General features: G+C 35.9%; 1 protein-coding gene across 33 annotated transcripts in view; it reads right to left on the bottom strand.

The window, feature by feature from the left end:
* The window catches only part of Arpp21 (cAMP regulated phosphoprotein 21), a 148373-nt gene that overhangs the window by 71982 nt on the left and 60860 nt on the right, over nt 1–15531 (bottom strand). For 26 of the 33 annotated variants that reach the window (XM_074074126.1, XM_074074128.1, XM_074074130.1 and 23 more), the window contains 2 exons: nt 7111–7219; nt 5136–5237 (listed from right to left, as the gene is read on the bottom strand). In XM_074074126.1, the coding sequence (XP_073930227.1) occupies nt 5136–5237; nt 7111–7219 (211 nt within the window). Of the gene's footprint in view, nt 1–5135; nt 5238–6656; nt 6748–7110; nt 7220–15531 lie in introns of those variants that run through there. The other 7 variants (XM_074074142.1, XM_020163730.2, XM_074074143.1 and 4 more) reach the window with 2 other exon arrangements.

The following is a 15531-nucleotide window of genomic DNA, read 5'->3' as shown; positions in this document are numbered from 1 at the left end:
TTAAAGGGATAGAGACTTAACAGGTCAATTTAAGATAAAAAAACTAAAGAAATATTAATAACCTTTCAATAATTCTTGGACTAAGAGATTCTGTTAATGTAACCACTGCTCAGAGAGCAAGCAAGAATTGGCTTCCCTTTTCATTTTGCTACAGAAATCACTTACTCCCTCTATGTTAAAGGGCTCACTCAGTTTAGGCCTGGCATTCTCCTTGGTTTTCTGAGCATTGCAGTGAGAGCATCTCTAGAATCCTTTCAGTTTTACCTTTCTGCATTTGTCCTGGCTTTCAAATGTCAAGTGTTCAAAACCCTTATTTAACAAAAAGTACAAACAGTCAATTAAAAGAGAAAGTTTTCAAACATAGCTTTCTTAAATCTGACTTTTGCTTGTGTGAAAATTTTTTCTCTGTAAGCTACAAGGTCCTGTCCTTCTCATTCTCTCTAGTTTGATTTTACAACCAGCTTCACTAAAGTCATGGTGTGTGAAGAAAGAGGTTGTTTTTGATCTCTGAGTACAATGTTTTGCTCCTCCTCAGTTTTTGTAGTTGGAGAGAGGTCAATTAAGTTTATAATGTTCTGATGAGATACTGGAATTGTTGAGATCCATTACTTTGAAAGAGTTGATCAAAGACATACTGACCTGTTCAGACTTGTTAATCTAGCAGCATTTGGGGGGTGGAAATTAAGCCATTTTGAATTAAATAGTAAGATCAGCAAGTCAAAGATACCGATCCCCAAAAAATATCTTTCAAGAGCATTTTCTGAGAAAGTCCCAGAAAATCATCTCATCACCCCTTCCCCACATTTTCATAAATCAGTAAGAGACAGTTATGGCTGTGATTCAGTAGCTGGTGAAAATAAACTTTAGAAATGAGTATTAATAACTTGCACATTCAATAGCAGGGAAAGATAAAATTGTCACAGTAATTAAATACAACATTCAAAGCTGTCACTTATATGCATCCCCAGATATAAAACCCTCCTTTTTTTTTCCCAAAGGAGAGAAGCAATTTTCCCTAATGGGTTACAGAGTTCTCCTCCACATCCCACCCCCACCCTGGTGGCACCACATGCCCTTCTAGAAGTTCTCACCAGGAGTAGCTCCTTACATGCTGGAGGACTATGTGTGAGCTCCTCCCTGAGTCCCAACTGACGCAGAAATATCCCTGCAAATTACCTTCCAGGCAAGACATACCTTTCTCAAATATACTGCTTTATTAACTGAACCTTCCCAAAGTTAGTAACATCCGATAGAATTGACCATAAAATAAGCTTAAATTCTTGCCAAAGAAAATGAATGATTATTTCTCAAATATTACTGACTACAAAAAGTTGTTTATTATTTGAGAACTAAATTCATCTGCATGCTGATATGCAACTATTTAGTTCTCAAATAATAAAATAAGAGTATTATCTTAAGATACCAAAAATTTCAAACTATATTTGAAATTTTTTAATTGAAAATTACCACAGCAACCCAAATATTTGATTGTGTGCCTGCATACAAACACAAACACACATATATTCTCTCTCTTTCTCTCTCTCTCTCTCTCTCTCTCTCTCTCTCTCACACACACACACACACACACACACACACATACACACACACACATTCCTTAAGACACTTAGGTAAATTTGGATAACACTCAAGAACATCTCTAATTTTAAAATAAAATTAACCTTTCTAATGTGCAAATATTAGGCTCTTTGAACTCTCTACTGTTACTTCAAGTAGTAAAAATAGATAAATTTATTCAATATTTGCACCTATTTGAATAATTCTACTACTTAAATTATAATTGACCAGGAAACCAACTTTGTTAGTTTATTTTTTTTTAATTATGAAGATCCTAAATTAAAGACTAGTTAAGAAAATGATTAGACTTCTGTAATAGAGTATCCTTATGCTGGATCCTTTGCATCTGTTTCATTAATTGTGTTTTGTAAAAGAACGCTTTTGTGACTCAACAATTTGGGCAGTGGTAATGATCATTTGGTGATCCAGAAGTGCACAGACTAAAGTCCCTTGATGTGCTGCTGTCATTGTGTGAGAGACAAGGAAGATTTGCTGTTATGTATGTTCAAGAAAGTTCAGATTACTATATTATGTCATTGAGAATTTGGGTTGATAGAAGACATAGTAAGTATTCTGCTAGTACAGGGTTACCCCCAATTTCACACATTGAAAACCTGTGTGGAATTTTCTGAGGAGGGTCTGTGTGCCCAATAGAATACAACAGAAGGGAACACAGGTCATTTCCAACATTAGGCTATAAAGACTGACTTGTGTCTTGATTCACTCTCTTTCATGAATCATTTTCTGCAGGGGAAGCTAGTTGCCATGACATGAAGTCATCCAACAGCCCATCTGTGAGGAATATAGATTCCAGACTAACTCCAGTGAACAACCAAGCCCTGCTATTTACCACCAGTGAGTTGGGACACAGGTAACTACTCAGCCAAGCCTTTACATGGTTGCCGCCTCAGCTGACAACTTAACCCTAGCCTCTACTCAGAGACCTTGGGCTAGAACCTTCTGCCCAGACCCTGTCACTACCTGACCACAGAAACTGTGATATAATAAGTATTTTCTGTTTGTTTGTTTTAAGCTGCTATACTTAGGAATAATTTGTCATAGGCAATAAATCGCTAATTATTTTATTAATATTATAATATTAATGGTATGGCTGCATGTCTCTGGCGGAGTTATGGGTTAGGTTAAAGACTCTGAGCTTTTTCTCCCCCTGTTAAGCTTTTCAGGGTTTTGAAAATTTACATAAAGATGATAAACAATAGGAAATTTCTGTTTAGAAACATATGTTTATGGATACAACATTTTTCAAATGATATCAGGGATTTCATTTAATTCTGGAAGCTCTTCTATAAATGTATTTTGAGTATAGAACACCAATTTTAAAATCCTGTGCTACAATATCAGGTTAAAAGTAGTCCCAGAAACAGGCTGGCACTCATTTGAATAGGTGATGTCCCAAGTGTTGGCCAACACAAATCCCACCAAAGGGTGTTCCTGAAGAGGGAAGAAGTCACGGAATTTTCAAGAAAGCTACCAGTTGATGTCATGTAACAGAAAGGCGATGCCAACATCCTGTCATTTAAGCTTCCTCAGATTTAAATCTGATTTTGCTTTTTTTAAAAAGCATTGTAGTCATTGAGACTTCAAGTGACCATGCTTGCCTCATATCTTTAAGCCAGGACCCCGGCCTCTAGCTGTTAATCTCTGAGTAAATGAAGTCACACAGGCCCTATCTCTGTTAGGACCTCTCCTGGACATGAGAATCAGCAAAAGAAGAAGTGGCATAGATGCCACCCTCATTCCAAATAGGTATCTGAAGCTGTGTTTCCTGTCACCTAGCACATGTGTGTCTAGCAATATGGCACAACTTAAAAAAAAAAAAAAAGAAAAAGGACCTTTAAGGTTACATAGGCATTGTCAATGTAATTAGTATTTGTTTTCCTTTTTTTTTTTTAATTTAGCTACTTGGGGTTGAACTCAGGGTCTCAGACTTGCTAGGCGGGTGCTCTAGACTTGAGTCACTCCACCAGCACTAGTATTTGCTTTTCAACATAATATTGACTCACTCATCAATTGCTTGACTTTCCAGAACCAAAGTCTGAGGGCAAAATGTGTGTATGTATGTGTGTGTAATGCATCAGAGAGGGAGAGAAGGGATAGAAGAAGGGATAGAAGAAGAATAAAAGTAGAAGTAAGTTTCAGAAAAAGTTCTCTCTGTAAAGGTCTTCAGAAAAGAACTTGCTGCCTCCAGTTCATTGCAGGGATCCTTGCCCTCTCATGAGGAGGAAAGATCTCATCACTCCATTCTTGAACACAGCAAGCACAATTAATGGCCCAGCATGTGCCAAGCTTGGCTTTGCATGATCAAACATTCTGACCATAACGAGAATCTAAGTAGCTCACATACATGCTGGGTGTTCTATTACTTCTGTAACTGCATCCATATTTCTAGCTATGGTGACCTCCCTCTCCCTTTCCTGCACTTGGTTAATCTCAGAGCTCTGGGCCAGAATGTTCAATCATTAAAGTCCTATTTTAGTGTGTTCACAAAAGGCAGGACAGGTAGAATTTGAAAACTGCAGAGCTGGAAGAGGCTAACTTCTTTGCAGCTTCAAATTGCAAAACCAGCAACTGCTGAGGGAGCTAGACTCTGGCTCCCACCTCAGGCCACCAGGACAGCAGCCCTTCCCAGTGCTGGGTACTGAGCCCAGGCCTGTAGGTTGGCTTGGTGTGTCCTCCAGGGGCACACCAAGACTGAGAAAACTGGAAGTGTGGCCACTCAGTGTTGGCCACAGTGTCAAGTTGCTATTGTAGAGGGAAGAATCTGTATCACTTGAGATGGCTCCAAAGGATTTCATGGAATAGAAAGCTATTGGGGGTAGAGGGGGTGGGCAGAGATTGCCTGCACTCTTAAGTTCTTTGTATTTAAACTCAGGCTTTATTTCTTTTTAGAAGTAAAACTTTTATTTTTATTTAACTTAATTTCATTTTTTTCTTGATCATAGGGGTAAAAATATCAAAAAATCCTAGCCACATTTTCTATGTTGGAATTTGAACAAAAGAAATTATTTTATGATTAATTCCTTAACAAATTGTTCATGGATTTGATGTGAGCTGAAATCCAGGGAGAAAATGAGTATATTATCTAACTTCAGGGTAATGTAGTGCCCTATTTGCTAAGGACTCAAGTACGGTATATATGGACATGCATGTGTGATCAATGGACTCCTCCTTTGTAATTCTTTCTTCTGCATCATGTTGTTATTTAAAAAAATCCACTGCTGGTTCTGTGCTACCCAATATGGATATGAAGGTGTTTCTTTAAATCTACAAGCTCTCTCTATACAGGTCTATTTTACTGACCAAAATTATACCTCCTTACCCCTACCAGTCATATCCTGGGAACACACCCAGATTCTTGATTCATTTTCCATCACTTCCCTGAACCAGCTCCTTTTCCAGAAACACTCTCATTTGCTGCACTTCCATTTGTTCTCTGGTTCTAGCCTCAGTCCTCCCTGCCAGCTCACTGTCTGGAGAATAGGCTGCTGTTCTGCTGATGGAAGGACCATTCTAAAGAGGCAATTAAAACAACTACTCACATCGTGTGCAAATATTCTCTCCCTCACTCTCTGATATTCCTCTTCTCTCTCTTCAATTGATTTACTTCGTCTGTCATCTCTAAATGGATGCATTCTGTTTTGCTGAACAGAAAAAAGAAATTAGGAGGGTTATCTAAGTTGAGTTGTTAGAAACCTGCCATTAAGCAACTGTCAGCTGAGAATAGTAAATGTTCACTTAAATGACTAGAGCGTGACAAGTGTCACTCCCTCTGTCCCTGAGGAGGCTGAGTTGGGGGACATGGACTGTTGTGTGCATGGCATGTGTGATGGGAAATGTTTACTATTCCTGTTGCTTCCTCACTGGATGCAAGTAGCTTGGATGTTTCCAAAATGAGCATGCCTAAATGTGCTTCAATTGTCAGCCCAGTTCAGGTACATAGTAGATCCTCAGGGATGGACTCCATCTCCTTTGTTAACCTGTGTGGTTCTGATTCTTCAGAAGGAGGCAGAATGCTGGGGGAAGAGAGGAAGTGACTAGTTCCAGGGGGGTGAGAGAAGACAACTTGGGTACTGGAGAAAGCATGAGTGAGAAAGAAAATAGGGGCCATACAGGAAGATATGGACACTATTTCTCTATTTCCAAATTGGTGTTTTTTTATTCACTTAGTGATTGGTCTTGTGAATTGATGTGGTATAAGAAGAAGAACCTTAGGATTATAAACTAAATGTAAAAATCCTGTTTGTTAATAAGGGTCAATATAGAGAAAGCTAAAGTAACAATTCAAAGAACCCAGCATAAGGATTGCTCTCCTTCATCCTATCAGCTAAACCACCCTTTTACATCTCCACTGCCCTCCCACCTGGCTTTGGCCATTCCTGACAAAATGTTCTGCACTCACCACATTCATCCTTTGTTCAACAGACACCCACTAAGCACACGACAAAGGTACAAGTTTCATAGTCAACAAGAGCCACAGTGCAGCTCGGTAGTGGTGGCAGTGGTGGTGGGAGGAAACGAGGTACAAACGATGAACAGGTTTTTTAAAAAGTTTGTCAGAGATGCACATTTTGGCTGACAGTGAGTCACTGAGAGTAATTAAAATGAGAACTTGAGTGAGATGCATATTGTCTTACCTTTAAGAATTCTTAAGCAAAGTAATTTCAAAAATATCTATTTTGATTGTCAGAGACATAAAGTATAATTGTAATGGCATTTATGTGACTTTCTACTATTTTTATTATCATTTAAAATTTGTTTTCTCTTGCCATTTACTTAGTTTTCTTTTTTTTACCCTAAATCCCACACCTCCCATCCAGAGAAGAGACTGAGGAAAGTTTCTTTATGTTGCCCAAGTACCATGATTAAAGCTATTCTAAAATATAGTGTTTCATAACGAGCAAAATGCACAGGATAAAGTTCTGCTACACTTCATGCAAAACGAGCAGACAATTTACATGGACCATAAGACATGGAAAAAAGGGTGGATGACTAAAACATGAACTCATTTTTTTTCCGTGAAGGCTTATTTTAGGATAGTTGCAAAATCCACCTGTCCTCACCATAACAAGGTTTGTTCTTTACAGCTACACCGGTTGGTCATCGGTCCGTATTGATAATCCAGCTCAATTTGTGCACAACGGAAGGACAGAGCTGTAGGGAGTGGAGCGACTGGCAGAGTTACACAGACATCTGGAAATGCGGCTGACAAGCTTTCCCCCACAGCTTGGAACCTGCAGCATCCCAACCCCCCAAGACATGCAGCAAGAACTGCGCCAAGCGCCACCCATGCAGCCCAACACAGAGCCATTGCTGAAGCAACCAGGACATGGCTTTTGGCTACCCAGCAAAGCCAAAGGGGAAGGCCAGGGGAGCCAAGGGGTTAGAGAGAGGGCAGTAGTGTCAGAGGCAAGGAGGGCTGGGAAGGCAGGAGGGACAACAGAGGAACAACAAGAACATCAGTCAGCCCACCTTCAAAAACAACAACGTCAGCCACTCTCAAACTTGAGAACCAACCTGATTGTCTTCTTTATCAATACTAGAGTTATCTCGCTTCAAGATAAACCGCTTCTGGGATTCTTCACCTTTTTCATCTTTTAAATGTTCACAAAACCTTTGCTCTGGTCTGCCAGCAAAGTAAAACATATCAATAAAAAAGGTTTTTTTTCCCTCCAATTAAAGTTATTTTTAGTGCTGTTTTCCCCCATAGTGGCATTTAACTTAAGAAAAAAGTTTACAAGTGGTTCTTATATTAGAGTTGCTGGCAATATATAGGTAGGTAAAGTCATTTCACATATATACTGTTAGGATACCTTTTGCTATTTTGAGTTCAAAATCTGGTTTGCTGCATGCTTGTGCCATAGCTGAAGTTAAAGAAAAATTTAAAAGCCTGCACAGATACAGGGTATAGATGTTTTCTTTAGTTATTTTGACCATTACTTCTACTGAATTCAAAAAATTTTCACTCATATTCTCTAGCAAATATACATATTTGGAACCTAGGAGCACATCAACTCACCAATGCCTGGGAAATGAGAGAATCTCTTTCATACTGTGTCAAGAGTCTTCTGAATCCACAGTGAGAGAGGATTGTTTACAAATTATTTTTGTCTTTCTCCAAAGACAAATGCTCCAGAATTTGGCTCCACTAGACTCTGACATTCATAACTGTGTCTTCTAAATCAGTTCAGTAGTTGGGGAAGCCAGAGATAGTTAAACACTTTAGTGACTGATTAACATGGGGAAATGCTCTAAGCAGTGACACAGGATTGATTAGGCAATTGATTTTTTTTAGGTTCTCTTAATCATTTGCTGTTATTAAATGAAAAGGGTCTACTACTTTGTTAATTTCCCATGATTATGACTGTGTACCATAACTCAATGAATGACTTGAGTTTGAGTTCATCCACACAGAAAGTGCTCAAGCATTTGTCCCTGGTTTAGAGCAGTTGTAATTTATGAGTCTCATTAGAGTGTCTCTGTCATGTCTCATATATTACTTCTGAAGCTTAAGGGGTTTCTGTCCCTGCCTGGTTCATTATACTGGTAGTCACTGGGAGGCCACTTCACAGTATCTGTGGTCTAAGGTGGTGATCAGCAATTAAGGGAATTTGACCCTTTGCTTAATTCGCCAAAATTAGCAAATAGCACTTTGAAAGCAAAGGAGTGGCTTATGTGTATACTTCAAACCTTGATAAGAGCCACTCTTTCCTTAAATCCATGTTCAAGAATTATGACAGTGGCAATGAGTAGGCGATAACAGAAAGCTGAAATGATATCAGCTATAGTTTTGAGAACTGTGGCATGGGTAATTTTTGCAAAGTGATGTCATCTTCCCATTTGATCCTGATAGAAAAAGTTGGATGTAGTAGAAATAAGCTTTTTTGCCTCTTTTAAAGACAAGGAAACATTCCTCAGAGAATCTTCCACTCCAAGTTTATAGATTTGTCCAGTAGGCCACAGGCACCAAACAGCCTGATCACATTGTCACAGAGAAGGTTCAGTCCCTCTGATTAAACAGTATACCCTCCAACTATATAGTTCTCCAACCTCAGCTTCAAAAGCAACAGAACAAATATCCATCACATTATCTTAATGATCATCAAACTTAAAATGTAATAAAATATAACCAACAATTCAGAAGTGGAAATAGGCATTTACATTTTAGAACATAAGGAATGAGTAGAATTGAACTTGACCAGAAAAGAGCTGCCTATGGTAGAGACATGAAACATTCTGTGCAGAAAAGTCACAGTACAGTTCAATTACTTATGGTATTGTAAAGTCTTATGATGGTATCATGTGCAGTTGTGGATAACTGTAAATAACAATTGTCCAGAATTTTTTAGCATTACAGTATTTGCAGCCAATACTTATTGCTGCTATATCATTTTTTTCATAGCAAGTAAAATTAAGGTATTGATTTAAATAAAGATGTTGATTGTATCAATGTTAATTAGGTTGTGTTAGTGTTAATTAGATCTCTTTTAACATCCTGGGCTCTGTAGCCTGATAAGCTCTAGTAAATGAAATAGTTTGCAAATGCATATTTTGTATTTGCTTCTAACAAGCTGCAGCTATTCATGTAGAAATAAGTGATTTGAGAATGTGGACTTCTAGATTCATAAGTGTAAGGCAAATTTATTTTAGTCTCATTTTTTCTCTAAAGATGGGAAGCCAGTAGAGTGAGATCCTTGGTTACTAACTACAACTAGGATGCAAGTTTCATGTGGGTAGGACCCTATTCTTTAAAATACTTAATCCCCAGTGCCCATATCCATGCCTGGCACATGGGAAGCATCATACAGGTGAATGAATAAATTAATCAATGTGTGGGCTAATAAAAATTTAGCACAGCTATTGTAAATCACTATAATTCAGAGGCAGATAAAAAGAACCACTGAATAAAATATGAGGTCATAAATTCTGTAATTATAAAACAAGACAGATAGAGTTTGGTTTTAGGAGCCTATATTCAAATTTAGAGCATCAGGAAGATGTCTGAAAACTTGGATTTATGTTTCACATTGACCAAAATCAATCATGTTATCTATATACATTTTAAAATCTATGGGTGTCTTAGGAAGGGAATGACAACCTTTGTCCTCATTTTGAAACCTCTCCATTTAAAGTGTGCTATTGAAATATTACTTTTGAAATTTCATTTCCACTTCTTATAGTGCTGTTTTTCACAACAGACTATATTTAGGAAAACATACATTGATCATATAGTATAAAATTAATCAATAATGTAAATACTTCGAGAAAGAACATTTTTTTCTCTGATGGAAATTAAGCAAAGTACATTCTTGATGACCACTTCTCAAATATCTTATTTCTTCAAAACTTAGAATATAATAGCTTAAATTATTAATCCCATCATGTTTAAAAGTATATTTTGAATGATCATAAAGTAACCATCTGAAATTTGTTTTTAAAAAAATTCAATAACCCTAGTAAGATTTGTCTAAGTTGGTTTTATAGAGAACTCTTTGTGACTTTGGGACTAAAGAGCAATTTTCACTGTAAGCTCCTGCAAAGTAAGGTATACAACTGGGCAGAGATTAAACTTAAATTTACTGTTAATACCATCAGATTACAGCTTTTAAAAATCTCTTTTACAACTAATTGAACGCCTCAGCAATATTAGTTCTAAACCATAAAATGAATAAAACTAAAATAATGTATTATGGAATCGTATTTACAATGGTAAAGAATTGCTTTTAGTGTATTTATATTGAAAGGCAACTCTAAGAAAAAAAATCTTGAAGCTATGCCAGGTCATGATATTTATTAAGTTGATAATAATTAGACTTCACTCCGTATCTCTGATGGATTTTAGCCAATGAGGTATTATTTCTAGCCTTCTCTATATCATCACCAGAAAGCACAGAAAACAAGTTTAATGCTTATTTTAGGAAAATAGCTTCCTCTTTTCAAGGTAAAAATAAGTTTTTCAACAATTCGTAACACATATCCACTGTGAAATGCCTGTGTGAATATCACTGGAATTTCCAGTCTGTTTCTTCGTATCCCCAACCCAAACTGTGTAAAGTTACAATTAACTTAAATCATTGCTCTTTCATTAGATATTGCTTATGAAGTGAGAAGCAGTGTGACTGGTGAAGATAATCAAGCACTTTCTTCTAGTCAATCAATTTCAATTTTAGTTATTTTTTGCCCTTAAAGCTTGAAATACATGAACACTCATTGTGATTATTTCAAAACTTTTTTTATCTTGCAGTATTGTCAATAGTTTGCCCTCACTGTCAGGTTCTTGAGGACAAATTTATTGCTTTACTTCCAAACAGCTGAGCTTAATCTCTTCTTCCACATCTAAATGACGAATGTAAAGCTCTAGAATGTGGAGAGGCACAGAGAGATCTTTGAATTTCATTCCAAGTAGCTAAAAGGTGATCATTGGTATACATACAGATTCCAATAAAGAAAGGTTGTGTCCAATAAGGCACAACATTTTGATGGTGTAAGACACTCATCAAAAATATTTTAATTGTCAGAGATATTAGAGAAACCTAAGTGGCACTATTCTCTTAAAACCATGATATTTTCAATTAAATGTGTACAATTTTGGTATCTTTTATCAAGAATAAAAGAAAGCCCTATGTCCTTCTTATGTAAGTGTATTTTACAATTTTCCTATTCATTTGCCATTTTATACCATTTTGTTCTCTTTTAAATGAGACTACACTTTATAAATCTAATTCAGGAAATGGTACGTATTCAGATTCTTTGTTAGTATCTGTCAAACTCATATTCTCAACTTTAAACATCTTTGCAAAATTCATCTTGTTCTTTTCTGTTTTCAGTGTACTTAAAGATAAGGAAAGGCATGTAGACTAAGTAGTTTGATTCTCCTTTACACTAGACTGTGAAGGACGTTATGCAGCGCACTCAAAGACAGCCTGGGTCTGTAAGACAGCTGTTAAGTTGGTACTGCTGTTCTAGCAAGCATTTTGTCTATGTGGATTAAAGGCCTACAAATATCAATTTTCTTTGACAAAGTGATTCTAAGAATGAATCAAAAGAAAATAATAATAAATGAATACAAAGTTCTATGTTCCACAACAGCAAAATAGTGAAGATCTATTCCATATTGGACAACTAACTTAAGGCACATTCCATATGGAATGCAGTTTTATAAAATAATATCTAACAATGTTGGCTGGGATATAAAGGCACTTAAAAAACACAGATATACCTTGATGGCATTTGTGTCAAAGCCGTAATGCATAAGAAGAATAACGTTAGCAGTAGGTATCTCTGGATTGCGAAATGAGCAATTTCACTTTTAACATTTTAAATATTCGTGATTATTAGAATAAACAAGTATTATCATATAGCAACAAAATAATGACAGCTATTAGCTCAGAAAGAAAGGAAAACAATCTAACAACTTAATAGTAATTCATATCCAATCATTGGATCATACATAATTATTTTTATATTTTGAGAATTCACAAAATATTCTTCCATAGCATGTACTATTTTATAATCAGCCAAATTGAGCATTTAGATGTTTTGTTTTGTCAAATAAATTCTTAATCTTCTACTTCTAAAAATACCAGATTTAATTTTTCTTGCTGCTTTTTGTATTGGTTTATCACAGTAAGAGCTTCTAGTATATATGAAGTCTTCCCTTCCTGCAAAACCACTCTCTTTGTTGCTGTGCCTCTCAATCTATATGCATAGGAAAATGCATTTACCAATGTTATTATATAGCAATCATGTTCAAGCTGAAGATTTTTTTGTTTCTCTAAATGAGAACACAAAATAATCATAATACAGAAAAAATATAAAGGATAAGGAAAAGGAATAAAATTAAAAAATTGAAAAAGGGAAAGAAATCACTTGCACTGAAGGTTTAAAATATATTTTCAGTTTGTGGGGTTGGTCATTTATGAATTGTACTGAGAATGGTATTGCAACACCACCAACACATCAGAAAGATCTACTTAGCTAAACAAACTGGAATTTTTCTTCAAGTTTCCCTGTAAATTGAGCTTCTACAAATGAAAAATAATGTCTACCATAGAAAAATTACATAACAGAAGGAAAATCTTCAAAACTGATCTGTAGATGATCTTATGTGAAATATGTATAAAATGCTGTGCCACATGTATTCTCAAATACAAAGGTAACATCTAATATATGCCTGGGTTCTTGAAATCATAAACACATTTCAGGTTTTATCCCATAAGTGCCAAACAATCTGTAAAGATGACTGCTATTTGGAAGACTCTTCAATTTTAGGATTAGCCTATGATTAAGATTTAGGATTAGCCTAGGACAATGTTAGGCTCCTTTTAAAAAAAAAATGCCAATGGTATTTTCTACAAACAAATAATCTAGTCTTAATCCACAAATGTGCTATGAGGTTCAATACACTTAACATTCACGTCTCCCAGGCTATTTTGATGGAAGGCACAAGAAGTCACATGCCGCATTTACTTCCATTCACTTTCCAATACTTAATTGATACTGAGTGATTTCTTGTTCCACACCAGGGTATTAATTTCTGGAAAGTTTTCTAAATTTAAGCTTTTCTCACCAGTGTAATAAGCTGGCTGTAAAAGATGACAAGACTATTCATGAACTTTCTTTTCTTTAATTTCTCCATCCTTCCATTTCAGTGTTATATGGACATTAAAAAATATGGGCTAGAAGAGTGGCTCAAGTGGTGCAGCACCTCCCTAGCAAGTATGAGGCCCAGAGTTCAAATCCCAATGCCACCAAAAATAAAAATTGCTGTTTATACCTTACTATTGGAAAGGGCTGAACTGACTGAAGTAAAGTATACTCACAGCAGGGATACATCAAGAAACCACTTTGAACATCAACTTAGAAATTAATGACAGAAGACAGGACTGTAAAATAGGTAGAGTTGGGGGGGTCCTTGAGGGAGGGGGAAGGGTGAATGAAGAAGATTAAGGAGAAGGAATATGGATGATGGACTTCATATACTTATAGGAAATAGAACAATTTGCAGTTTAAGTGGGGAAGAAGGGGGTTTAGGGGGAGAAATGGTAGAGGTGATCAAATTAATGTATAATAGAAGCCTATTTAGAATTGTCACAATGAATCCCCCCTGTACAACAAATATATCCTAATGAAAAAAATTTTAGAAATTAAAAAATAGTTATATTAACATATCTAATCAATAATTCAAAATTCTACTCCCTAATAAATCTAACACATTTTAGTGTATACCAATAACTTCACATGAAATGAACTGGCATACTATATTTAACAGAGCCATAGCTTTAATAATTAAAATGGTTTTAAAAACACAGACATAACACTAAAAAAGCAAGCCTGACAAAAGCTGTATCTTTTCAGCCCTGCAGCTTATTAACTGTGTGGCTTTTTACAATTTATGTAGCTTCCCTAAGGAGAGGTGTTGTCTGTTCACTTGCTTTGTGGTACAAAATGGAAAATAATAATGATAATACTTACCTTAAAGTGCAGAGAGGATTAAACAGCTATAAAACAATGCAAGTGAACTGTTGAGCTTGTAACAGGCACTACACTAGTTAGGCTCTCAAAAAGTGTTAGAAACAATTATTACACTGTTCATATTTTTCTGAGTAGGCAACATCTAAAGGCACACCAAAAAATGTTGAACCAACATATTCATTTGTGTTACTCTTAATTGTGACAGACACAATCTGTATTATAATATACAAATGATGGTTTAATTCATGGGTTTCCACATGAGCCAGTCAAATTTTTATGAAAGTAATGTTTTCTTTGGAAACTGCTAAATATGACTTGCTTTTTAGGATTAAAAGTTTTTTTGTTTATGTATTACAAGGTTGTGTATAAAAGTATTCCACTGAAGCCTACATGCAAATATAGTATCTCAATTACTGAATAGGTCCAGAGTTGTCAGTGACTTGTTTTTTAGGATTAAAAGTTTTTTTGTTTATGTATTACAAGGTTGTGTATAAAAGTATTCCACTGAAGCCTACATGCAAATATAGTATCTCAATTACTGAATAGGTCCAGAGTTGTCAGTGCCATTTAGTTGATATAGAATTACCAATTTTTTTTGCACATGTAAAGAAATGTTATTTGTTTTTTTCATTTTCCTGGTCTGAAGACCAGAGGGTGGGGAATAGAGAAATTGGGAAGCTGGGGGATGTGCTTCCTTAGGGAAAGGCTGATGGTTGGAAGGAATCAAGTTGTGGGATGAAAGGTATGAGGTAAGTGTTCACTTCTCTTAGTGGACTCCAATTCGTTGTCTGAAGATTTGTACCAAGCATTACAACATTAGTACTGTACCATGCATATATACCTATAGACGCTCATCTTCAAGTGTTCCCTAAAATTTATCAAGGTCTAAGTGTATAAATAACTGTCAACCCTATAGGTGGACCTAGAATCAATGAAGGAAGACTTCAGGTATTGGACCTGATTCTCCTGTGGACTATAGCAAGCAAAGCTGCAGGTTGAGAGACCAAAGACATACACACCATATACTTACACACTTATACACACATGCAATCTTAATGCAATTATCTTGACTTCTCAAACTATGAAGAGAAATTGGCTATATTTTATAGCCTATACTTCCTTTGTTCAAAGCACAGTGTACTCACAGTACTGAACACTTGAGAGATAGTTTCTACGCCTGATATAGTTTAAGAACATGGAGCTGGGTTTTATATTACTTCTAAATACGCCAAGACAATTTTCAATTCAGTGTGTCTTATAGTTCTGGAGGGTTTTTGGTTTGTTTGTTTTGGTATCAGAGTTTTACCACGTACCTTGCTATTAACATTCTGTGTTTTGTTTCTCTTTATGATTTTAAAACTAATTAAATGCAAACTAGAATTTTACAAGAAAAACTAATGGCAGCAGTGAAAAAATAGGGCTTGATTTTCTTCTTGCTTTTTATTGTAATTAAAAGTATTGATT

Source organism: Castor canadensis, chromosome 5, assembly GCF_047511655.1.
Source record: "Castor canadensis chromosome 5, mCasCan1.hap1v2, whole genome shotgun sequence".
NCBI lineage: Eukaryota > Metazoa > Chordata > Mammalia > Rodentia > Castoridae > Castor > Castor canadensis.
The sequence above is the reverse complement of the archived record's forward strand: the minus strand, read 5'-3'. Positions and strand labels throughout refer to the sequence as shown.